General features: G+C 42.8%; 3 protein-coding genes across 3 annotated transcripts in view; 2 read left to right on the top strand and 1 right to left on the bottom strand.

Annotated features, from left to right (window-relative positions):
- LOC144125694 (late secretory pathway protein AVL9 homolog) overlaps positions 1-19,177 on the top strand; it is a 40,149-nt gene extending 20,972 nt beyond the window's left edge. The window contains exons 13-17 of the mRNA XM_077659312.1: positions 2,399-2,479; positions 5,166-5,289; positions 6,256-6,309; positions 11,331-11,422; positions 17,078-19,177. Of these exons, the coding sequence (XP_077515438.1) occupies positions 2,399-2,479; positions 5,166-5,289; positions 6,256-6,309; positions 11,331-11,422; positions 17,078-17,223 (497 nt within the window). The 3' untranslated portion in view covers positions 17,224-19,177. The remainder of the gene's footprint in view (positions 1-2,398; positions 2,480-5,165; positions 5,290-6,255; positions 6,310-11,330; positions 11,423-17,077) is intronic.
- A 3,607-nt stretch (positions 19,178-22,784) lies between these two features.
- Positions 22,785-25,340, bottom strand: Cog7 (conserved oligomeric Golgi complex subunit 7). Its single transcript, XM_077659314.1, has one exon. It carries the CDS (start codon positions 25,068-25,070, stop codon positions 22,839-22,841), a length of 2,232 nt encoding a protein of 743 aa, XP_077515440.1. The 5' UTR covers positions 25,071-25,340; the 3' UTR covers positions 22,785-22,838.
- A 90-nt stretch (positions 25,341-25,430) lies between these two features.
- GckIII (Germinal centre kinase III) overlaps positions 25,431-26,106 on the top strand; it is a 131,543-nt gene continuing 130,867 nt past the window's right edge. Inside the window, exon 1 of the mRNA XM_077659320.1 lies at positions 25,431-25,999. Within this exon, the coding sequence (XP_077515446.1) occupies positions 25,985-25,999 (15 nt within the window). The 5' untranslated portion in view covers positions 25,431-25,984. The remainder of the gene's footprint in view (positions 26,000-26,106) is intronic.

Consider the following 26,106-nt stretch of genomic DNA (forward strand, 5'->3'; position numbering starts at 1 on the left):
TCTGAATAAGGTAATTCAAGAAGAAAAAAAAAAAACTCATTGTATTTGCGGGAATATGGTAATATTGCTTCCGATAGGCTCCAGTATCATGACACATCTCATAGAAGCATGCGGGCATGTTTCTGCCAGAACAGTAGTGCTTGAAACACTAGCTTGCTTGAGCTGATGGGGTAGCAATAATGTCAAGGCACCACCAGAATGACTTTTGTTGCCATATTCTGCATTTCAAGACAGTTCAGACGATTAGATAATCACATTACCATTATTCTATTATTCCTACTGATGTCCGCAAGCAACACAGTAAATCCTCTTTGATTCAAAGTGATTTAGACCGCAAAAATATTCGAATTAACCAGGTTTTCAAATTAATCAAGCATAGCAAAAAAAAAGCGACCTAAACAAAAAATTTTGTTGCAGGAACACGCTGCATTTATTTCACTATCTTTGTGATTATCATATATTGTCACGTAAAAATCGATCCCCCAACTAGTAGCCCTTGGTGGCCAAAAAAAAATGCTGGAGTCTCCAGATACATAATCCACCCCCCTCACTTTCAGTTCGTCCCGCCGCCCAAAACGTGTAATGATGCAATCTGCCATCATAAGAGTCAGTAGACATCAAAAGCAAAAATACGGCGATGCACCCTGCCCACCATACATGCGTGGCTAGCAGCAAACTGAACTGCAAACGGTTCTGTAGTATCAGAGTCCGGCATGATGAATGCCCTGGAGATAATTGCAAATTTGCTCTCGTGCTACCTACCTCTCGTCCGAATAAGCGGCTGCCAGTACGAACAGCCGAGTAAACTGGGTACAGTTGAAATTTTCTTTCATGCAATCGATCTGCATCACAATGCCACTGGATTTTCTGCAGAATGGGAGCCATGCATGCTTAGAACAACTGCAGTAAACATTGTGTTGTGTGTCTACTGTGCTTCATCCGTTCCATGCAAACAAACACAACACACTTGCTACACCACTTTAATCACATAGCAGTGTCATGAATAACAAAGCATAATCAGGAGAAACAGTGCAAAGCTAAGATAAACAATGCAAAACCAAGATAAGCAATGCAAAACAACAACCACACTGTGCTAGCGCACCGAATTCCCATTTAGCCTTATTACGCAAATTGACCATAATTTTTTTTGCGCTGGCACCACTTTGCAGCAGCGCCTCGCGGCTTTGAGCAGCCGTTGCTTCACTGGTTTGCAGTGAAATCGGGATCAGGCATTGCCGCATAGTGCTCCAGGTCTTCGAATTAACTTGGCTAGTGCAGGTAGCCGCTTTGAATAATCCGGTCAAATTTACATTCGAAATTACGGGACCGCAGAAATTCTTCGAGTTATCGAGGTTTTACTGTGTCATCAAAAAAGAGTGTGGCTGCTAATACAATCCTGCCAAAAGTGCTAAAACCAGGAATTTTGTGTGGAATCATGAAAAAGTAGGGGCTTTAAGTTTAACTATGCAAAGCTTGCTACAGTCATTCATTTAAATTACAATGTTGTAAAAACGGAGCTACATTGAAATTTCTCATGTGCTTTCTTGTGCTTTTTTTCTGCTATGCACCTGATTTGGCAATTTAGCTGCTTAGCAAATATATTATAAAACCTTGTTCAATTTGAAAGTTTGTATGCTGTAAACTGAGAGGTAAATGGCAGTCTCTATGTAATAACAAATGAAATAATATGCTACACTAGGCAAAGCTGAGCTTAGAAGAATGGAAGTCATACGCACATCAAGAACTTTTCGTTAAAGTGATTTTGTGCCATATACACATTGGGCACACACACCCCACACACAACTTTAATCATTCAAGCCAAGAGAAACCTATGCCTGAACTATGCAGAGAAGTGATCACCACAAACCACACTATCTTTTTGCACAAAACTTGAAAAACTAAGGAAAAGGCATTTCTCACAATTTCATGATCAACACATCCCATTCCAGCTTACTTCTAGAAGATTTACTTATTGACATTTCCCGTGTTTTTACTTTCTTAACAGAAGCAAAGCTTCTAAAGAAGCTATGACATTTCAAAGAAAGTTTTAGTTTTCTCCCACAAAGTGGGCACATTTAACCTCTTGTATGGTACATGATGGCCTTAGTTGCTTATGTGCCATAAAACACAACACAGCGCAAGCTGATTTTTGCATACTGATTATGAAAACATGCTTCGTAGGGCTGTGAGGCCTTGTTACATAACATAGGGAAGGGAATTAGTTTTTGCTTTAAACTGCTTTAGAGGAATATGCATGATTGGCTTTTCTTTGTAGCATGACAACCTATGTGACTTCTTTTACTGAACGAAAAGGAAAAAAAGAGAATCACATATTTGTTCATACTTTCAAGTGGAGCAGTGGTGTACATGTTGAAGCATTCTCTTTTCTTATTTCTAGGCTGGCAAGGTGGTGAAGAGTGGCTGAGGTCCGAGTTTAAAATCTACCTCATAAGTCTGCTGAAGACTGCTCAGCTAGAAGGTGGGTTGCCCTTGATTTCATGACTATGGGTGCTCATTGCTTGCAGCAGCAATGGCTCCACCTAACTGCTCTTACTGGGTTGAATTAAATCTGCACCACATTTTACCTCTACAAATGTAGTATGTTATTTCAGGTCTTGCGCACAACTGAACAACTCAGGTCTACAGGATGCCCATAGGCATTCATCACTGTACCATAGTTCTTTGTGCTCATGGGCTGAATGCTGTAGGCCCCAGCACCAGGAATGCCTTTCAATTTCTTCTTCAAGCTTGTCTGTGCTTATAGAACATACTTTTTGGGTCTTTGTAAGCTATTGGCAGCTATGTGGTGACTGCCACTGAGGTGAGGAGTTGGTTCGATTTCTCTTTTTCTGCAACAATTTTAAGGTGTACGCCTTATTTGCTCCATTGAGTGAAAACCCATCTGTCCGTCTATCTCTCTCAGTGGTATTGTGCTGGGCTGCTGACCCGACAGACGCAGGTTCGATCCCGGCCACGCGGCCGATTTTCGATGGAGGCAAAATACTAGAGGCTCATGTACTGTGCGATGTCAGTGCACATTAAAGAACCCCAGACGATTGAAATTTTCAGATCCCTTCACTACGGCATCCCTCGCAGCCTGAGTCGCTTTGGGACGTTAAACCCCTATAAACCAAACCCCCCTCTCTCTCTCTCTTTGGGAGAGAGAGCACTCGATAGTACTCTTATAGTATAAAAGATGGTGTCCTCATGCAACCTGGTGGCAGGTCGCGCGAGGTTGCTTGCGACAACCTGGATCGCACAAGTCCCACCGGTGGCAGCACACGCCATCGCAGGGCAGTGGTGCATCGCTTAAGTGCTGCACCCCCGTGCCAGGAGTGGTTTGAGGACTCCCAGGGACCTATGAATGTGAAGTTGAAGATGACCTCATGCAGACGGTCGGCGCATCTGAATGCAGCCTGATGCAGCAGCTGCTGGGGGAGGGGGCGGTACAGTGGCGACTGCCTTCACAAAATTAACGCACAGATAAGAAGGGTAGCGTTAGCGTTGTGGTGGCGGTTACTTAGAGCCGTGCGGAGGTCGACATATGGTTACATCATGTAGCAGTGCGCAGTGGCTGCATTCATGAAGTGAGTGGCTGGGCTAACGCCTTCTCACACATAATTTGTCTTAAGTGTCTCTGCCGACTTTTTATAGCATGAAAGGCCTGTAAACATTATAATAGTTGTATGCAAGCTGTCTATGCCTTCTGAACAGGTAGCAAAGGCTTAGGCTGCCCCAAGTGCATGTGTATTTCATAATTTGCCTGCAGAGTACAATTTGTGATGGTAAACTGCAATTGACCTTAAGTTCAATGTGTCTTGATTTGATTTGCTATGATTTGTTGGTAATTTCCAGTTTTAGTTCCTGGTTGTTGAAACAATTTTCTATCCATTTATTAAGGGTGTTATTGCGTGTTGGTAGGTGAAGAAATCTCTTCCTCTGCAGCGTCGAGCGCAAATCACTTTACAAACATGCCACACCATGCTTTTGAACTCCAGTGTGATGACTTCAACCTTCCAAGTGGAGCTAGCTGGTTTTGCTTATCCAGCACTAAACATCCATCACTTCTATGACAGGGGCAGGTCTTCTCATTCTTGGTGGTGTGTTCCTTAAAGAAAAAGGCAGCTTTGTGTGTCAGTGATACTTCTGTCAATTTGTATGCGGCGGAGTATGGTTTTCTGTGCAAAACTGATAATGCGAGGTGATAAGTTACGGCTGTGATAAGGCACGTGGAGTGAAAAAAGTGGGCATATCCTGAGGCTTTAAATCTATGTGGTTTTGCTTCTGCAATAAACAGTTGGAAGTTGGCGCCTGTCCGTTGTCCCCTTGTCTCTTTTGTTTTGTCTGTGTGAACTTATTTGTGCCAAGGTGGATTTTTTCCAAGCTTCAAAAAGGTGTTCCTTGTGTGTCTGGCAGCTTTACAGTTTGTGCTTTTTGGGATATCAGTGGCAACACCATAGTTGCCTTGTTGCTTTTACCTGGCATTTCATCTGGTGACAGCGATGTCGCTCTTGGCTCCTTGCCACCCATACGACTGCCTGAGCAGAGGATGTAAATCTGCCAGTCGACAAAATCAGGCTGTGCACCTCCACTTATGTCACTTACGTGTTAGTTTCATCAGTTATGTTGACCACGTATACAACTTACAGTATAGAATTGGACATGACATGGCTTTTCCAATTGGTATCTCCCCATTTAACATACTGTAATAGTGTGCTACCATATAGTATATACTTGTGGAAGTTCTGCCCCCTTTTTTTTGTCATGGTTTTCACTACATACAATGAATCACCAGCTGCAGTAAAAATTTTTTATCTGCTGTAACCACCTGAACTTGCTATGTGGTTTCTGGGAACTACCAGAGCACTGAGAGGCGAGTGGTTATTATTTCGTGTGGCTATGTGGTAGTGAGAATTTGCTTGAGGCTCTGCAGGCATCCACAAAAACATGGCCATTTTTGGCACGTATATTGGAACAATTGGTCTTCTAAATTAGTGTGTCCTTTACATTTGCACATTTTAACTATACTAAAATATTTTTAATATTTGCTTACTCTAAGTGACAAATTTGTCATGGCATCATATCATGGCAAAAAATATTAAAAAGTGAAGAAAATTGCCGTGGCGTGTCAGCTGTTGTATTTTTCTCTTGTTTTCTATACTCAGATGCTATCAACACAAAGGACCAGGAGGCATTCAATACTGCCTTTCTCAGTGCCTGGAAGACCACGCACAACTTCAAGATGTGGAACAGTGTGGAGCATCCCTGTCTTGCTGATATACCGGCAGGGTGAGCAGACGTAGACTATTGGTGCCATTTCCTGCATAAAGACATGAGCCGAATGCTCTCTTCCTGACTGTTTTGTGTGGAATGGTCACTGTAGCTGAAATATAGAAGGGCAAGGAAAGAAAGAAGAGTTGTTTTGCCAGAAACATTGGTTTGTGCTCTTTCACTCTGTTTGAGTTTGCTTCTCGTTTCCTTTTGTGCGAACTGACTTTGCTGGATATTCTAGTTTTCTCTCAAAGGATGGATCAAATTCTTTGTTTTTAATCCTCGTATGCTTCATAATATGTTTGGTCTTCTGATAACTCTGTTACATGAACAGTTTCAATTCTGATCGAGTCCAGTCCCAATTGAAGTTTTGAGTGTTCTTCACATGCAATGCTGCTATGTGTTCTCACTTGATCCTGATTAACGAGCTGACCTGCTAGACATGATGCAGCATGCGTTTGTAGTTGTATAAATTGCAATGAATTGAGTTTGTCATGAAGTCAGATAAACCCATACTGGTTAAAAGAATTCATTTTAAAATTTTACGCCTTTAGTTTGCATTTCATTGTTTTCTGACTGAGCGTAGCTCTGGCAGCTACTCAGTCGAAATCGAAAATCTCAATTACACTTTGGGAACTGGCTTTATGTTGAGCAGCAGCTGGTTTGACTGCAATGGAAGTTGTCTGTAGCCATGCAGGTTATGCATTCTGTGCGGTCCTGATCGACTCAATCAGGTCAACAGCAATATTGTTACTGCCCTGACCCTGTCTGTTTTCTTATGTGTCCGTGTCCCTGTTTTCATATACGTTCACAACTTTGTTCTATGGACTCCACATTGTGTCATGAAATTGGAATTGCTTGGCCATATTTTCTGGTGGCTTGATTGCCTGGAGTGGCTTAATGAAGCAAATCATCATTTGAGTACGAATTTCAGTCAACATGAGCTTCTTGACTTTGTATTGTAACTTTTGTTCCCTTTCTTAGGCACTACTACAAGGGCCAGCTGACAGTTGCTGATATGAAGCTCCGGATCTCTCAGTAAGAACATCCAAGCAGATACTTACAATTTTTGAGCTGCTTTAAACATTTTTTTACACATTCATCTATTAGATCTTTGATCATAAGCAAATCATGCAGATAATGATGACAGATATGCCCCAAAATATTGAACCATAAGAAATCACTCACACTTGCACTTGCACAAGGCACACCATCAGTTTTCATTCTAGGAATGTTCGGGGAAAATGTCTTTATCTCAACCTCGAGCAAACCAACCAATAAAACATGGTGCTTTTTGGCTCAGCGGCCCTTTCGCCGTTAAAATCAAATCATCATCAGTTTCCACATCTCACATAGAAGACAAACTTTAATGTCATAGGGACATCTTCAAAATTTGTTCTTGTGTTTCCAAAAGGTAGAGCATTTATACATTCATTTCCTGTTACCTGTAGTTGTGTGAGCATCAGAAAAAGAAACGCAACCTGCACTGGCTTTAGTCAGCTATGAGTTATGAAAATCATGCATGCATTAGTCTCTATTTTTCGTTTATGATTGTAGTTGTAATGACCAAATGTGACTTGCAGGGCTCACTGCCTTCATGATAAGTGGCTGCTGAGGGCCACTCATCGTGGCACACACTAGCAAACAGTGCCTGTTTCTGTTGAGGCAGTGTTTGCTTTTCTGTTCAACATTGTCTCGAGTCAATATTAAGAAATCTGCTGTTTATATCTGCTGTAGAATGCGCTATGATTCATATCTGTTTTACCGTATTGACTACATTTAACACCCGCATGTCGTCATTGAACTCTACTTGGATTGTAATGCAAATTTTTCTTTTTCTGAATTTTTAAGAAACGCACCACTTCTGCCGCCTAAGAGTTAGTATCACAAGCTGGAGTGTACTCGCTGTGCTCCCACATAGTCATCTTTTCAAACTGTGCAACAATTGGGGCACTCTGCATCTAATCAGCTTTCTGCTCCTAGCGGCCACATAGCTTCAAGTTTTTTCATGCTTTACCATGAAGTTATTTGTAACCTTGATTAATGTATGCATTCTGTCATTCCTGTGTTTAATGGAACGTATACATCTTAGGACGTTATTGCTTGTTTCTGAAGGCACAGAGGCCTGTAACAGAGAGCATGGAGAAAACTCGTAGTAGAGAAAACTCAAAGGCAAGAAATGTTAGACCTACGGCTGCAAAACTTTTTGTGCACATTCATGGGGGCACCCAGAGTTGAGAAGTGTATTTATAGTAATGCTAACAAGCCAAACTTGAGTCAGACGAGGATGTAGGTTTTAGTATTACAGTAAAACCTTGTTCGGACTTCAGGGGAGCGGGGAAAATGTCCGAATGATCCAGAGGTCCAATTTAACAAATTCCCACCACCCCTCCACCAAAAAAAAAAATAAAATTGCCAGAAACTATTTGCATCATGATAAATTTATTTGCAAAAAATCAGAGAAAAAAAAATTGCCAGAAACTATTTGCATCATAATAATTTATTGGCAAAAAATCAGAGCCATGGTCATCTGCTTTTGACAACTTTCACAACTGAACATTCACTCTAATATTATTGCATGGATAGCAGATTTCCTTTCGTCTAGAATTCAGTTCATATCAGTTAACAACTATAACTCATGCCATGCTAATGTTACGTCTGGAGTTCCACAAGCCAGTATACTTGGACCTTTACTTTTTCTAATCTGTATTAATGATTTACCCATTTGCATGACATCTAGAATCAGACTATTTGCTGACAATTGTGTGATTTAGCAGTGTATAGCATGTAGCACTGACAGGCAATTACTACAATCTGACCTAGGAGCAATAAGCACATGGTGTTCTAATTGGTTAATGCATTAAATCTTTCCAAAACTAAGCTCATGTCTTTCACCGACAAGCCACGTATTTCTACCGCCTACTGCCTTGATAGCAATAGTGTAGAATTCACCACAAGGTACAAGTATCGTGGCATTAATCTTCACTCCAACTTATCATTGAATCATCATATTAATCTTACTCTTGCCTCCACTAATCATACTTTCGGACTTCTCAAACATAATTTAAAAGAGGCTGCAACACATGTAAAAAAAACTAGCGTATACCACATTAATCCGTCTCAAATTTGAATATGCGTCTGCCATTTGGGATCCTATCAGACTTATCGGTAACAATGAAGCCTTGCAAAACCGTGCTGTGCAATTTGATCTTTTCTGATTATTCATGTTACACCAGCGTTGCCTCATTGAAGTCTAAAGCCAAGTTAGAAAACTTAGCACTGCTTCATAAAATTTCCCACCTATCACTTTTCCATAAGCTTTATCACCATCCTTTTCTTCTTGGTGAATTCTTTCAGCCACCACCAGTTATCTTTCTACGTTGTTATCATTCTTACAAAGTTAGATGCATTAACTGCCGGTCATCCCATTATGCATATTCTTTTTTACCGTGCACAATAACTGAATGGAATGCTGTACCATGAGACATCGCCACAGAACTGACCTAAATAAGTTCCAATACCTAATTCACTTATGTTTCAACAACTAAAGAGTTTTTTTTTTTTCAGATGTACTTCAACATACTTTTTCCGGCATTGTCTTTTTCTTGCGGTGATGTGTTATTTATTCCTAAAATCTTGCTGCAATGTGTATTGTTTATACAGCTTTTGTGGATGCCTATTTTTTATTAATATTTATGATTTCTATTTGTTTTATTTTAGTGCATTATTTTAATCTAACCAATGCCATGTCCCCCCCCCCCCCCCTCCCCCCGCACCCTCACTCCTCCATGTAATACCTTTGAATGAGGGCCTTTGGGGGTATTTTGAAATGAATAAATAAATAAATAAACCTGTGTGGCAGCGACGATTTTTATGAATAATGCCAGATGCATTACTGCATGCACACTCTAGGGATTGTTAATGAAGAGCTGTTGCAGAATGATAAATGCTCTCGCAGCCTCCTTCACAGTGCAGTGGGGTAACAATTGAGACTCTTTATAGGTGGCGTAGTCGTGCATGAAGAGGGCGCTACCGCACAAACTGCGAATAGCGCATGGCAAGCACGTAGTTAGTGCAGTGTTGCGAACAGAAGCATCAAGCTGATGGAACAGAGGGAAAGCCCTGCCGCTATGGTTCACTGGTCGGGGCGCTTGGCTGCCGAGCTGGAGGGCCAGGAGGGCTGGCTGCCTCCATCAAAACACAAAAGGCACCCATGTTTTTTTGGGCGTCGGCGGCTGTTAAAGATCCCCAGGTGGTCTAAATTAATCCAGAGCCCTCCACTGCGGCAGCCCATGTGTCACTTCAGGACGTTCAATTCCACAATTTACAATTTACAACCAAAGGAAACGCGTCAGCCCCGGAACGGAGACACACCTTCTGGTGAGAAAAAAAGAAAATACCACTGACACGTTCATCATTGCCCGAAACTGCGCAACACTGTACTCAGCTGGCTGGCCGATGCGCTGCTGGGCAGGCATTGCCATGGTCTGGAAGGAAACTCAGAAAAGGGAAACCGACACTATGCGGCCGCACAACTTTTCGGTGCCGGGACCCTCTGAACGTCCTCATGCCTGCGGTTGGCTGACTTAAGAGGTCCATGAGCACCTCTTTCAGGTGACGTTTGCCGTGACGCAAGATAGGTGTGCTATCGCTCGCTATGTCATTCATACAGCAGCACAGCCTCCACTCAGAAGCGCACCCGAATTAACCAGTGTGAGTCCAGCAGCGTCCAAATTAACCGGCGTCTGACACCATAGGCTTACACAGGCATTGGCTGGGACCACGTCACCGGTCCGAATTACCCGGATTTCCGAATTAGCGGGGGTTGAATTTATTGGATTATCTGATGGTGACAGGTGATTTTCTGTTGAAATATATTACATCTGGTAATAGCTGGATAGGCTACCTGTATAATTATGTTAACGCTAGCCAGGGGTTTTCTTCTTCATGGTTCTAGTTTGTTTGTGCTCATAGTTTGCAAGAAGGTAACTGCTTGAAGTCTACATCATAGACTAATGCATTTGACATCAGCACTCATGTGCTTCATGCATTAGAAATAGAAAAGCTCCGTTGTTAGACTGGCCCTTTCACGAGTGAGTTTAGGCAGTAGAATGTACTTATTTGCTGTCTTCTTCGAAAATAGAGTGAGCGAATTGGTCGTTTTTTTTTTGTTTTGTGGGTGCTGTGCATTAATAGCATAGAGCATCACCAGTTTACTTGGCTGGCTGAACTTGCTGTTCTGAGGGCCTGTCTTGTAGGTGGCTGTGGTTTTTTACTCTTATTGCATGAACCACATAGTTATCCCTTCCACATGGGTTAACATGCAAAGATGGCATCAAAATGAAATCTTTGTATGAAATTTGATAGCAGACGAACTAATGGTATAGATTCATAACGGCAGCAAAGGAGCACAAACACAAGATAAGAAACACACTAACACACACTGCTGTTTCTTTTCAAGAAAGTTACCAACTAGCCCAAAAACTTGTAATGATATAGACTATAGAGGAATAACCATCGGAAGGCATCAGACTAAATACACAGGTTGCTGCATTTGTTTACTCAGGTCCCTTTGCCCACTTGCATATAATTTTATTGCAATTATTGTCCAAAGGTATCATGCTGCAATGCTCTTGCTTATACAGAATAATCTTGAAAGCGCAGCTTTGAACTTTACCGACTAGGGTCACTTTCAAATTCAGTTTATAGAAATCAGTTGCGCTGGTTATTCAAACTGTGCAGATTACTTGGGACCCGTGCTTGATGTTTCTTATGTTTTCAATGCATAGAGCTTGCTTTGCATATAGAAATGGAGTTTCAGCCTGCAGAGTGGTCATGGTTGAGTAGCAGACATAATTAGTGTTCTTTCAGTAATGCTAAACTGAACTGATTTCTACACTGTATACAGTTCACTTTACTAATCATTGCGGATAACAAATTGGTGACATGAGTATGCAATCCGCAAACACCAGCACTAACCAGAGAGAGTGCCTCTCTGACTTTTGCATTCGTCCTCGATGCCTGACAGTTTTCCATTCCCCTGTGCACCTGCTATGCAGCTCCATCCAAAACTCGGAAAGGGGCCGCAAGCTGAACCAGGCTGTGGTGTCCACTGGACGAGCCATGGCGCAGACCACAGGCAAGGTTGTAGGTAAGCATCGTGTTGTTTAAAGCTGCAGACATTATACAGCGGGCCTACAAGAAGGACATGGCACCTTGACATGCTTGGCTGAATATTTATAGAAGCCAGCTCAAGTGCATGCAGTCAGTGCTTCATAGAGAGCAGAGGAGTGATGTTCATGTAGATGTGACATTTTACATACATCCTTTACTGCCCAGTGTCATGAATTCGTGACTTTGCACGCCGTCTACTTATGACTATGTTAAGCTTGCGAGAAAATTTTGATGTCAGCATGTTCTCAGCAGCCAGCAATGTCCGTTCAAAATGTTTGGCATCATTGTGAGCAAGCTGTGTGAAGAAAAAAGGGGGCGCGAATGGACAGCTTCCAGCCAGCATCCAGCAATTCCTTGTCTCTCGTTTTCTGATAAATGTTGCACGGAATGTAGGGAGCGATCTGTTGGATAAAAAAATTGTTTGCTGTCTTTGGGCCTTTGATTTAGTCATGTATACAACTCAATTTAGCTGTACAAAATAGACCAAATGTTAATTGTTGCTAATTGGCAACATGCCAATTTCTGAAATTTTTGCAGTGCTATCAAAATTTTTTATTGGCTTTTGAATCTGGGTACATTAACTAGCATAACATGGGGGTAACGTTTTTTTTCTTTGATTCCCTCATAATTTGGACATTAAAATGTTAGAATGGAAGGTGCACATTTGCTATAACGTGTAATTACACACAACATGCAAATTTGCAAAATTTGCAAATTTTGAAGAAATTGGTATGGCAAATTTTGATGCTGATATAGACGCTGATATAGCAAAAAGTCGAATACAAGTTAAACTGTTTTTCCATTTTGCCCTCCAAAGACAACTACATTTTTTTCTCGTTTACAGTAAAGATTTCATTTAAAGAAACGGCTGTAGTAAAGAATGTCAGGCCGTGGTGACGTACTTCGTGCGGAGTGATGATATTGTGGCATGCGTGGAGTCTAGGATTGTGAGGACAACTTTTGGATGCAAATGTATACTCAAGACGATAAAATGGCGCTCTTTGAGGTGGCTCAACCACTATGCTGTTGAGGTACGAGGAGGAGGCAACTTTTCGAAGGCGTTGGAATCGTGAGGCAAAGTGCACGATGTGCATAGGGGGAAGTAAAGCTGGCTATGGTCATGGAAAGAAAATGGCACGTGCCGCTGAGAAGGCAGAGGCAGTAAAAGTGCAATGGGGATTAGGAAAGGGGAAAAAAATGGCGACCGTTCGCAGCACTGGTCAGCGTGAAGCTAGGGGCTGCTGTGGCAGGAAAGGGAGTCGCAGTGGCACTGCGTGGGTGGTTCTGCCGCACTAGACTGTGATGCACACATTTCTTAACTATTGCTTCTCGTCTTACATGACTCTGAGGCTGTGGAAGACAACAGCATGTTCATGCAAAGCTTTGGAATCAAACTGGCTTTATATTCTCAGCCATGTTGTATTTGTGCAAATACACACAAGACAGAAACGAAATTGAAAACGTGATAACATAAAATATGATAACCGAAAACAAATGCTTATCACTTAAAGGGACCCCGAAATGATTTCGATGGGCATATTCTAGTGCGACAGATCTATAGAGGTGGTCTTTATGAGTATTTGCATCAAATTTGAAAGTTCTGCGTGGACCCTATAATTTAGAAATAATCTTTAAAAATCGATACTCACCGTAGCTCACAACCTATTAGGGCGACACACCTCACCGCGTGTCCCCTACCCCGATGGTACCCCTACCCTGTAGATACTTGTGTAAGAGCTGCACTCCCAACTTAGCAGCTGGTAATTTGAAAAAAAAAAATGTCAGTCAAAAGAATTACTTCATATGTGCATAAGTTTGCCCACGTGGTATGTTTGTGGAGGCACCATGCGATGCCTCAGCGCTTCTAACTCATCTTGTATGCTCCATGTTCGCATCAGTAAGGACAAAATATTATGCTGTGCAAGAAACTAGAATGGGGAGTACTGACACTATTGGCGCGTTTTCTTGCGGCGACGCGCCGGCCACCAAGCTCAGGCGATACGTGTCGTAGTAGTGCATTGTTTGCCCAGTGTCGCTAGGCATAGGGAACCCAAGCTCGGCCAGGCGATGCTCCGGGAACCAGCAATCGGCATCCTCTTTGGCAAGGATTTCGTAAAGTGGGAGTAGGGTCGGTTGCATCGCTTCCTTGAAAGGCAGTACTCGCTTGAAAATAAACGGTATGTTTCGCGATTTCAACGCTTTTGCTTTGATGTACAATTTGCTGGGGGGAGATTAAAGAGCTCAGGTGTGTTTTACTGCTTGCTTTTTCTAAAGTAACAGCGATGTTTAGCAAGGGTAATGGGACCAAAACAGAACTCACAGTGCAAAATTAACATTTATTCAGCGGTGCAAGAAAGACTACATGCTTATTGCCAAGGTCATTCATTTGAAATGCAGTTGATGAAAGTGCCTTGCAGGTGCTTATGCCACCCTTATGCAGAAATAATAGTGTAATAATAGAATACCTGAGAATAATGGAGCTTAAAACCAGCACACTACTGTGACACTAAAGCTGTAAACCTGGCTTTGGCAATATCTTTACTGAGCACTAAAGATAACAGATCGGTGGTTTGCTTAATGTTATTATAACCTCTCCTTAAAAAGCAGTCACACATATGACGACGCTCAGAGATCAGCTGCTGCCTCTTTGTTTAATGCGCTGTACCTACCAGGTAAGCCAGCACTCTCTATAGTCAGATACAACTTAAGAAGGCGCGGGCTTTTTCCCACCAAAAGGCCCCCTTACAGCCAATGGCGTCAGCCTATTCTCATGACCCTGCTAGTGTGACAAAGCTGGGAGTGGCAGATAAAAGGGAATAATCCCTTCCCTCTGTGGTTCGCGATAGACCCCTCTCTTCATTGTGGCGCCGCTCCCTGCATTGTCACGCTAGCAGGGTCATGAGAATCTCCCGACACCATTGGCTGGAAGGCGGTATGTCCTTTCACGGGGAAAAACCGGTGCGTTCTTGAGTTGTATCCAACGATAGCAGCACTATCATGACCTCATTCTTACTACAACCGAAACAAAAGCTGCCGTCATGTGTCATTAAGTTCTATTTTGAACTGGAAAGCACCGCGAAAAGCACGAAGCCCAAAACGGGAGAAGCGAAATACACAGTGCTGAAAGCCATGTCGCGTCTTCCTTCATGTTTTACGTTTTTGCACTGCTATAAGAAATAGATCAAAACAAAATATCTGAACTCTATGTCCTCTTAATATCTGTGATACTACCATATTCTTTTAAACCTATCTATTAATGACGCACATTGCCTTCGCAAGTGCGAAGATCATTACAGGTAGTTCGTGCGCTCCTTCAGCGAGCGAGACCATCGTGGGCAATGCCAGCATTTGTGTTAGTCTTAGAGGGGTACCTACGAATACTAATACTCCTTCATGTTGTGGATAAAGCTGATACTACTGTGAAGAAAGCACTAAACTCTGCGAAACTGCTGCGATTTATGCTTTACGCCTCTGTTTTTCACACCACTTGCCTCGTAAGCGATGAAATTTCACAAGAGGTTTCTGGCTCTTCGTGAATTGTGCGGACTGTTGTGGCACTTTCAACACAACAGTAATGACTTCCACCTTTCTGCGAATGCGAAACAAATCGATGCCATTATCAAAAGTGGAAGAATATTACACGCAAAGTGCATTTGACCCGCCTAACACATCTATGTAATCTCCCTGCAATTTTGCCTCTCACAGCCGCGAGAGTGCGGCAGTGCGGCAAACTTGGGCTTGGGTTCGCTCTTGTATACTCTGTGTTGCCGTAGCAAAAGTGCTTTGAGTGCTTTTTGAAAGTGATTTGCTATAAAAGGTCTAACCTTGTTACCAGTTTACTATCACACAGTAACCTCACATTATAAATTATAATGAACATATGATTGATTTCCACAAGGCCCTCCACAGTGAAGCACGTGGAAAAGTAGGGCAGGTGAATGCCACTGCACAATCACGGTCGTGGTTAGCACGCATGTCACGCTGCGCCGAACTGTCAGCCAAGACATCATTACTGTCAGGCAAGCACCAGATCTTTAGAGAATCTTGATTTGAACTTGGAATCACTTGACGTTTGCCAGTAAACTGATCTAGCAACCCGTTTTACTTTATGCGGTTAATTCGCGCTGGTCGTCAGGCACATGTCCTATCATCTATACTTTCAAAGCATTTTCTACTTGAAGGATTCGCCGGGACTGCTCTAATTCATTATAAAAATGCGTGTCGCAGCTTAAAAAAGTGGCGCATAATCGAGGCTCCTCTGTAGTTGGAAAAATTTTACTGAAAAATGCCAGTCCCGTATAAGGGTCACACCCTGTCAGGACTATGGGAAAAAATTGCAGCCCTTTAACGAGTGTATACGGTGTCTACTGCAAGATTTAATTTGTCAAACACTAAATTTTAGTGAAGGTAAGCTTATATCTAAAAAAAATGCAAAAGAAAAACAAGCAAAGTGTTCCTTAATATAGCAGTAAAACGTGCTGCAAAAACTAACATCGCACCTTGGAAGTTCTTTGAGCTGTAAACGTTTGTGTCAATTCATATGACCAACATGCCATGCAGCAAAACGCCACTCCAAGGTGAATGATTGGTTTTCTTTAAGGTTGTAACTTCACTTTCTCCAGAGCAGGCTATCGCAGCCTGCTACCCTACCAACTCGCCCAGTTTTATGCTCAAATTGAACTGAGTGCGAAAACGAAACTTCTTTCGTGTGAACCATCGCCAATGTTGTGGGCTCGTTTCCTTGATCCTCGCTGTCAGAACTGATGAATTCTGATGACATGGGTCATCAATGGGCTCGCTATTGCTGCCCAAGTCAGAACCATTTGTCGATGGTGCAGCAGATCCGTGAGATGTGCCGTGGTACAGCACTTGACGACTGTGATTTCATGGCTTTCAATGATCATGCCGCAGCATCAACTGCACAGCAAAAAGTGCACCATGGCGTGCGGAGATCAAACTGTGTAAAACATGAAACTTTAATCACTAATTCTATTGCGATATCGCATGACGTGCCCGGCACCGCCGCAGCAGCTTTTATAAAGGCTTTCACGTATTCAATCACAGGTGATTGATGCTCTATAGGCGTGGTTGGGAAAGAGTAAATTAATGTCTACAGGCATTGCTTAGAGTAAGTGATCAGTCCGAGAAGCCTGTTGGTTGTTAGCAGTCATGGTATCAGTTCTGAGTCGGCGACAGCAATGATTCTGATGCAAATCTCACTGAAGTTTTCAGAAGTTTTACACCAAAGCTGTGTCTGGAGGAATTCCTCCCACATTCTTGCTTACAGTTGATGCTTTAGAGATTAAAAATTAAAGGTGTATTTTTTCTTTCATTTAAGCTGATTGCATTGTGCGCTGCTTTGTCAAACATCCATTATGGTTTCAAAGTTTACAGGGATAACAATACATATAGAGTGGCCATGCCCTTACAACCTGAAGATGTGTTTTTAACTAACGGAAATTTCATGCGTCACTTGGACATCGTTTCATGAGATATGAGGTCTTCTAAGCATAAATCTGCAACAGCTGAGTTTCCTATGAAATTCCTAGCAAAAGACAATTCACTGCACATTTGTATTTACTCAGCTCAGTTTTCCTTCTTCCTTGACATGATGACTGGTAAACACCTGCAGGTGGTGCATTGACATCTGCCAAGTCAGTCGTCTCATCTCTGTGGTCCCACTTCAGCCCACCAACACCGTCATCATCTGCGGAGTCAGTTCCTCCAGTGTTGCCCAAAGAACAGAGTGTTGAATCAGTGTCAAGCCCCAAGGAATGACTGATGTGCACCCTCCCCCTTGTCTTTTAAGCACCGAAAGTAGTATTTATTTTAAGACACTTGCAAACTTTGGATTGAATGCATGTCATATGTTCACTCTTAGCCAGCTGCTTCTGCTCTGTGCTCCCTTTTGAAGCTTTTCGCCCTTGTGTACAGTGTGTGGGGAGGGGCCTCCTGGCCCACAAATGACATGCATTTCTCTGACTCCAAGTGTGCACAAGGCCGTGCAAGAAAGCACTGCTGGCATTCATTATGCTTGTGCAATCACGTACCCCTGTATTCATTGTTTGTGCAGCGTATGGCTTCATGATCTGAGGCTTTGGATTTCGTCAAAGCAATGTCGTCCACATGTTGATAGGCGGGCCTACTGACATACAAGCTGATGCTCCGTGCATTTTTAAAATTTATTTCGCATGTCTGGTGGTTTTGTGAAGCCCGAAAAATCAATCCACAGCTGCTTTTGCAGTTGAGAGCAGGCTGTCAATTGTTTACGCTTGCTTTATTTTATTACTAATGCCGTTGGCCTGCGTTTTATTCATTCATGTGGTGTTATGCTGTCTTTTGTTACTTTCTTAAAAGGTGATATGTGGTTCCTGTCATGCAGCGGGCTAGAAGATATTAGTAATTACTCAATACAAATAGAATTGCTGTTAATTTTATGCACTGCTGATGCATACTGCTCTGTGATGCCGCATTTATCGATTATGGTAAAGTGCTATGACTTCCTTACTGTTTTCTTGGGAGACCAGGAAGAAACGTGCTGCATTACATCACTAAAATATACTAGGGTAATTTCCTTTCTTTTTGTTTCTCATGGTGGTATGTTGAAGCAAGCTACAAAATCTGACCTTCTAGTGACGCAATATTTGAGTCTACTCTTTGAAAACTGTGATCAGAAATTGTGTCAACTACCAGTAAATCTGAAGAAAATGGTATTGTTAAGCAGGTAATGGCTTATTTTCACTGTGTGTCCACTTTGACACTCATTTCCACTAAAGGAGTGGAGACACCAAATTTTTCATAGTGTGTTTTTGCTCTAAAAATGATGCAGTAGTAAACATAGATCACCACATGGAGTAGATAATTTGTAATTCATTTTTTTCCTTTTTAGGTTCAGTTTTGGTTTCAGTTGCCAGACGGTGGTTGCGAAGTCACAAGTGAGTATGAGATCATGCGAGGCATACAAAAAATGCTGCTTTGTTATTTTAGTTCATTCAAACACTTATGCTAAACTGCTGCAAAAACAGAAATGGCAGTAAGTGAACAAACAGCTGTTATACTGCAGTTTTTGTGCACCTCACATGATCTGGTGCTCAACTGCGACATCGCAACCATTTTTCAACTGCTGGAACCAAAACCGCAACTGCATGGAAGAATAAATTCAGTTATGATTTAGGTACTGTGCTTAGGTGAATTGTGGTGATTGATGTTTACTAATGTCTTACGCATCATTTGAAATAAAATTTTGGTATCTCTACCCGTTTTAACAGAAGCAGTGGTTTTTAGTATGTTTTTTTTTTCTTTTTGATAATATCTTGTTGCTCTCTCTATGGTACGGTATTTTTGACACAAGAGGGTCTCAGGTAGACAGCTAGGTTATAAAATGTGATAAGTTTTGTCTAGTCTGATGTCCATCATGTGATATACACATTGCATAAATATAAGCAGCCATGCTTGGCTTAGGCACCAGTCTGCACTTGCACAGGCCTTTGCCTTTTGTTTTTTCTTTGTGAATTGTCTGCATGTTGCTGCTATATTGAGCTGTGACTTGGGCCAGCAGTACCCTCTACTGTGTTGCTGTTGCCGTAACGATCACAATTCTGCTATTATGTCTAATATAATGGTCTATGACTGATTGGATCACTGCTGTTCTGTTTTCCTAGATAGGCCTGGCTCATTTAAATTTGAACTGGTCTTTGAAAATAATTATAATAAACACAAATAATTTGCTTGCAAGGTTTGGCTGACTTTCTTTTCGTGATGTTCTCTGAGCTCAGTAGTATGTATATCTGCTGTCAAATGTTTATGGAAGAGGGCTGAGTCCAAATATTCTATTCCTTTGCCTCCAAGGCACATTGCTTGAGATTTAATAGTAAATTGTGTAATTGGCAAAATCAAAATCGGGCAGCATATATCTATTTATTCCAGTGTAAATGGAATGGTGACGATAAAATTAAATATTTTTGCTAATATTGTGTTCCACAAGCATTTGACTGCGGGTGTACATAAAGCACCCTGCATGCTTCATGTTTCTTATGTGGAGGATGCTATTTGTAATAATTACATTTAAAGTTTGAGTTACTGCCTTATTATATTCAGTAATACCGGCATCCAAAGCTTTGCTTAGCTGTCCTGTTATATACTTTGTTTATTTACCTAAAAAGCAACTCTTAGCTGCACACCTTGTTTGTGGTCAGATTAGCCTGGAGCCTTCCCATGCAGTATCATCGCAGCCCAAGTGCAGCTTTGGGATGCTAAACTCCACACATCGTACTATACTTTTCGTGGTGAAGGAAAGTGACAAAAGTTTGTTAAGAACGGGGATGTCTGTTAGAAAATGCACAGATGATTTGTAAAGGGCCTCTGAGGACTTATTTTGTTGGTAGATTACTGCTTTCTAGCTACAAGTATGCTAGTTTTGAAAACAGAGCTTTTATAACATAGAAACGGCCACAGAAAGTGCATGTGTCGCCACCACTGGCCGGTTTTGCACAGATGATTTGTAAAGGGCCTCTGAGGACTTATTTTGTTGGTAGATTACTGCTTTCTAGCTACAAGTATGCTACTTTTGAAAACAGAGCTTTTATAACATAGAAACGGCCACAGAAAATGCATGTGTCGCCACCACTGGCCGGTTTTGCAAGTAAACTCCATGCGTCGACACTGTTTCTATGGCGTGGATCCAAGAGGCTAAGCTACACCGCCATTCACTTCAGAAGGTCGGAAAGGTGCCAGCCAGTTCTTTTAAGTGTAGACACCATGAGTTCGAATCGAGGAAGGGAAAATTTGTAAATGCAATTTCCTTGGCAATAAATGTGTCTTTTCTGATACCGGACAAACACCAATGTACCAAGAAAGAGGCATCGAATCTACTTTTACTTGGAACAAATATTAAATGGAGTTGCCTTCACGGTGAAGAACGTAATTAGAAGACTGGCATATTGTTGTGAGGGAATTTTATACAGCTTATGGAACATTGATAAAAGATTTATGGCTCTGTCTAAGTGCATGCAATTTAACCATTGCTGGTAAGTGTAGTATTATGCTACTCGCCTTTAGGAAAACAAATTGATATCTGACAATCTCCATATTCATCATCATGTGCTAGCTCCCCTGTTCATCAGCAGAATGGTGTCTTCGAAGTGTATCAAACAAGGTACAATAGGAGTGGGAGTACACTCTTTATTGATGGGGCAATCATGGAAGTGTCCTTGCTCCACACAAAACTGCATGATTGACTGCTGAAAAGAAATCTTGTGGGAACAGCTCTGTTCTTTTTGTCTTGTCAATGTTTTTGACAGCCATAGAGCGACAACCTTATGCTTAAAGAAGTGTGTTTGTTAAGGAATTTCCTTAGCCATACTTAGCTCTCTTGATCCATCTAGTTGGCACATGCTGAAAGCAAAAACTTGACAGACACTTAAGACAGCTTACGTTTGGGAATGCGAAAACATAACTGTTCCCAGGTGCATATGACACCACCTGAAACGCTGTACGACAATGGTTGCATCACAGTTTCGATATAAAAGTCTGGGCAGACATACAATTAAAGGTGCATATGTCGTTAGTTTGAATCCCTGTCGCAAGCTAGCCTCTAACTTGACTAGCATATGTAAGAGATATGTAATGAGAAATCATACATCACCCGGAAAGTTGTATGACAAATGGTTCTGTCACAATTTCAATATGAATGTCGAGAAAACTGGCGCCACATGGAGGTCTGCCAGTGGCAATATATATAGGTGAACGACATGCATAAGATTGTCAAAAAGTAGCGGTGCTCTGCTTGCTGTGTGTCATACAGCCTCTTAATAACATCACTCCATTTTTCTTGTCATTGCTGGGATTTTCTGTACCATCTGCTAGTACACATACATGCTGCCGGCTTTTCTCGTAATAGGACTAGTAATGCTTTTGCATTAATTTTCTAAGAATTGATTGGTTTGAGGCTTCAGAAGATGCTCTGCTTACGTTCCAAAATAAGTTGTGGATGGAATCTATGGATCTGTCTTGTGTTGTGAAAGAGATTTGTTAATTTGCCAAAACCCTGTGGAAGCTATGTTGTAAACTGGTCTTAGCATCCACAGCACCTACAGTCATCCGTAATGCCAATATTATATCCCCCCGGAATGAATTTGTATGGCTGAAGAGTTAGATACACTGACTCATATCATCCTTTAGACCATTAGTTCAGAAAGCACGGCTGTGCAACAGGCTGATATTTATGTGGTGCTAATGTTGATGCCCAGTTTCAGTGTAGCAGCTCTCAGTATCTGGTTGGTCTTCTTTACCTTATGGCAGTCTTTTGGATCAGCACAAGCTGAAGTGCTGTGAAAAAAATTTTTGTTATGACAGTGGGTATGCAGCAAGCGACTGTTGATTTCACTGCAGAACCTGCAAGATTGTAAATAATTTTGAGCTATTTTTTTGTGCAATATAATCTGTTTGACAGCATCCTGTATCTAATTCAACTGAGAACAATGTAACGTCAGGACCTGGGTACATGGATGCAATGAGATGTGTCGGCCTTTGTAGCACATAGGCTTGTTGGGACCACATACGCAAATCCTTATGTCATGACCACTTTCAACTAGATATACTGCATGCTTGCAGCCTGGTGAAGTATGATATTGATATCACTAAAATGTGCAGAATTTCACAAGAGCAGAAAAAGATTAATGTGCCATGACTGATACTTGAAGGCAACTTGCATCCAAGCCTTAGTTTTCTATGACCGTATAGCTCGCATACTTTAGGTGCTGTTACCTGTCTGACACTGTTACACTAAGCGCCATGCTTGCACTTACTGCTGAAACCACTTTATATAGAAGCAACTCGTAGACAAGAAAATTATCTGAACTGTGTCTGGAGTTCTTGCAGTTTGTTCTACGATATCAGACTAAAAAACGTCGTCGGGCTTGTTGGTGCACATTTAGAAGCTTGTGAAGATTCACACAAACCTGATGACACAGAAATGAACACTGGGCAAATGCATATTATTTTCTAGTGCCGTCCAGTCATGTAAACCTTCATAGCTTTGAGAAATTAGTGATTACATTTTTAGTTCTGCAGTAAAAACAATGGCAGCTAGAACTTTTGATGTCTTTACTACTTCAATTCATTGCATTCGAAGCTAAAACTCTTTCCAGCAGCACCTATTTTATACACTACAGAAATGTCACCCCTTACCACATCATTCCCTTAGAAATATGTAGGAGCAGCTTTCAGTAGTGATTTACCGATATACTTTAAGTACGACTTATTGAATGTGAGCTGACACTTGTATGCACCATGCCCGGGTCGGGTGTTGCAGAGAACTTCTTAGAGAAAAAGGACCAGCATATTGGATTTTTTTTTTTACTTTAACAAAACACCACCAGGCCAAGCTGTGCCAGTCACCGCATTCCCCTCATCATCCGCACTGTTTGTACCAGCTGATTAGGCTTCCCCACAGCAACAGCTGCAAACTTCTCAGGTGGACTTTTGAGAAGGGCAGCCAGGTGCTGAAGGCTCTCCAGTGGTGGTAAGCCAAGGTCATCCAGCACGTTGCACAGGTAGCTGATGTCTGTGGCTAGCTGTGCTGATGCCTGCCGAGTCAGCCTTTCAATCTGCATCACTGTGTCAATGTATGTGTACATGGTGGCCTGGGCGACACAGCCCAGGAGGTAGTCTGCAACATGGTCAGTACTGATCCCCTCAATGACGTGAGGAAGGTTGCTGTGCTGCAAAGCAGTTGAGAGGGCTTCGTTCTCCTCAACAATGAAGGGCTCAATGTGTTGAGGTATGGTCAGCAGGTACTGGCCGATCTGCGTGATGTACTCCATGGGTGAAATGCTGAATGCTGGCAGGTCTGTTGCGAGGACACCCTCTGGGTTCTCAAGAGACCACACCTTCAGGGAAGGCACACCACTGAAGTGACGCTGCACTTCTGCAAACACAGTGTCGAACGTGAACTTGGTGAACTCTGCACAGAGCTTTGCAATGGCCCGCATGCTCTCAGGGAACGCGACAAAGTCGTCGAGATGCACTTGTGTGGCAAAGTCCCTCAAGTTGCGCTGCATAATAGACGATAACAGCAACGCCACATGGTCGTTTAGGATGTTGTCTTTCTTGTCATCAGATCCATCAATGGGGCTTTTTTGAACATGGAGTTGTTTCAGTGCAGTCTTGATGTTTGCAGTTATGCTCCGGTCAAAAGCGCCAAGTTGAAGCGAGATGTCGCCAGCTGTTTGCATGCACTTGAGTGCATACTGAAACATTGTCCAGCTGTCCAGTTCGTCTTGCTTTGAAGCAGACTTCAACTGCACCAAAACAGCTTGGCAACGCTCAAAGTAGCTACGGAAGAGTGCTTTGATGGATTTCAGCAGCTCTGCATACGGACATCCATGAAGAAAGTTGCTGCAACGCTTTTCTGCCTCTTTGGCCAGTCTGAACACCTTGGCAACAGAGTCTGACAGTAAGGTTACGGAATCCCGTATGTCATCACTTTGTGTTGGTACAAGTGACAGTTCCCCCAGCAAACACTTTTCCTCTAATTTGTCATAGTTTTCAAGGTGCATGTGAAACATCGAAAACACAGATTTCATGAGAGCGACGACGTGCGGACTAGACATCAGGTCAGAATTAGCAGTCGATATCGAATGACCGAGGCTTTTGCAAAGCTGTTCAGAAACTTGAAGCACTTCAGTTAGGTAAACTGTCGAGCCGTTTTGCTGCTTCATTGCGGCTTCCAGGCAAAACTGCAAGCTGGGGTCGAGATTTGAGATTGCGTCAACGACGACGTCGGAGAGTATGAATACCGCTGGCGGGTCGGGAAAAACTTGGTTGCACCATGTCACCTGAGAGTGCCACGAAGCAACAAGAATGTCATAGAAATTATTGAGCCACTCGAGAAACGTGTCATCGGTTTCATTTTCAACGATTTTGCGCCACGCGTCAACAAGCCTATTTCTGTGGCAGTTGTGGTAATACTTGAGCAGCTGCGGCATTCTTCGTATGTCAGAAAAGATCCGCACATAGGACTTAGCGGCTTCGATGGACTGCGTGGTAAACGCCCGAACCAAGAGTGGGCTGAGCATGGCCTCCAGCTGGTTCTTGAGCGATTCCAGTTTTTGCAAGCGCTGCTCATAATCAGGAACGTCCACAAGTATCTCGAGACTCGTCTGCAGGCCCACTAGCCTCTCCGTTATCGCCTGCACATCACCACTCTGGAATACCTGGTCGACGTCAGCTGAAAGAGTCGTCCAGTTGTCGGCTTCCCTTAGCGCCTGATTGGCGTCCAACATCCGCAGCTTGATCGTGTCCAGCTCAAGGAGCGTTTTCATTGACGTGGAAGAGTCTTGCTCGACTTTGGCAATGTCCTTTTGCACGGCAGCCATCTGCAGCTTTAGCAGCGCTGCTTCCTGCTGCATCGTCTCGACCTCGCGAAGCACTCTTGGCAGGTTCTGCTGAACTTGCTGGGCGGTTTCCTCGAGAGCACTGTTCATCTCTTGGATGAACAGCTGAAGCTTGAATGCCACTTCGGACGCGTATGCTTCCTTGTTTTCTTGAGCCTCTGGGGCTCGGAACGTATAGTTGATCCATTCTTTCGCGTCGAAGTTCTCATTTGAAAACGCCGAGAGGTTCATTCTGAACGTGCACAAATTATACGTCGTTTTGTTTACAACTCACACAACACGGATAACGCAACTGAAGTCGGCTGCAGAGCCAGGCAGAGCCACCCACCTTTTCCAGAACGTGTATAGAGGTCGCTCCCCGCGCGAGCAAAATATTGCAACTTACAAGTATGCAGAGGCAAACTTTCTATAAGAGCACACTTTCTACAGCATAGTACGCTAAAATGTTGCTAAAGTCAGCCTTGCACCTTTACTTACGCAGCAACAACGACACCCATGCTGAGAACTACTTTTTTGCGATGCAGACACCAAACCGGTTCCGGCATTTTGCGGGCTCTTGTGCACTCTATTTCCGGCGCCGCTACTGTATTCATTCGCCTAATGGAAACTTGCTGTCATGGCGTCTTGCGGATAGTTGGTATGATTTGGTGCACTGCGTTGAGTTGAGTCGAGTGCATTTATTGTCGTGTGTTGTGCGCACTATGAATCACAGTGACGTGAGCGCGTAATTGTTTATGTCATAGTGCAGTGGACGCGTTGAACTGTATTTGACAGTGGAGCTTTGAAAGCCAAGTCCTCGGTGGCCGCCGGTTGATCGCGTATATTTTGTTAGGCTTATCGGTAACCTCATCTTCACGTTTTCTTTCGCGTCTCATCGATTCCGCTCCCTGTCAAGGTGCAAGAACAGTCCGGGTGGCCTTCACCGCAGTGACCGAATTGTGAATTGACGCCTCGGCGCAACAGTTGTCCACGAGCGGAGGCATCGTGGGATCGCGGGCTGCTCAGTAGGAGTGACTGACTCTCCAGGTGAAATCTGTTGGGTCGCTCAGGTGGGCCTGTGTCTGTGCCGACGCTCCCTTGCAAATGACCTCTGGAACCTAGGGGCACGCGTTCGTCGATGCGTCTGCGCGACACTTAACACCGACATGGCGTTCAATGAGGTGAGTCCAGTGCTTTTGGTTTCTCTCGACTCACTTTTTTTTATTCCAGCTGCCTTCATACCACTGAGCGCGCTGCCCGGTTGTCCGTCCTGTCGTGTTGACGCGCT

Source organism: Amblyomma americanum, chromosome 3, assembly GCF_052857255.1.
Source record: "Amblyomma americanum isolate KBUSLIRL-KWMA chromosome 3, ASM5285725v1, whole genome shotgun sequence".
In the NCBI taxonomy this organism is placed as follows: domain Eukaryota; kingdom Metazoa; phylum Arthropoda; class Arachnida; order Ixodida; family Ixodidae; genus Amblyomma; species Amblyomma americanum.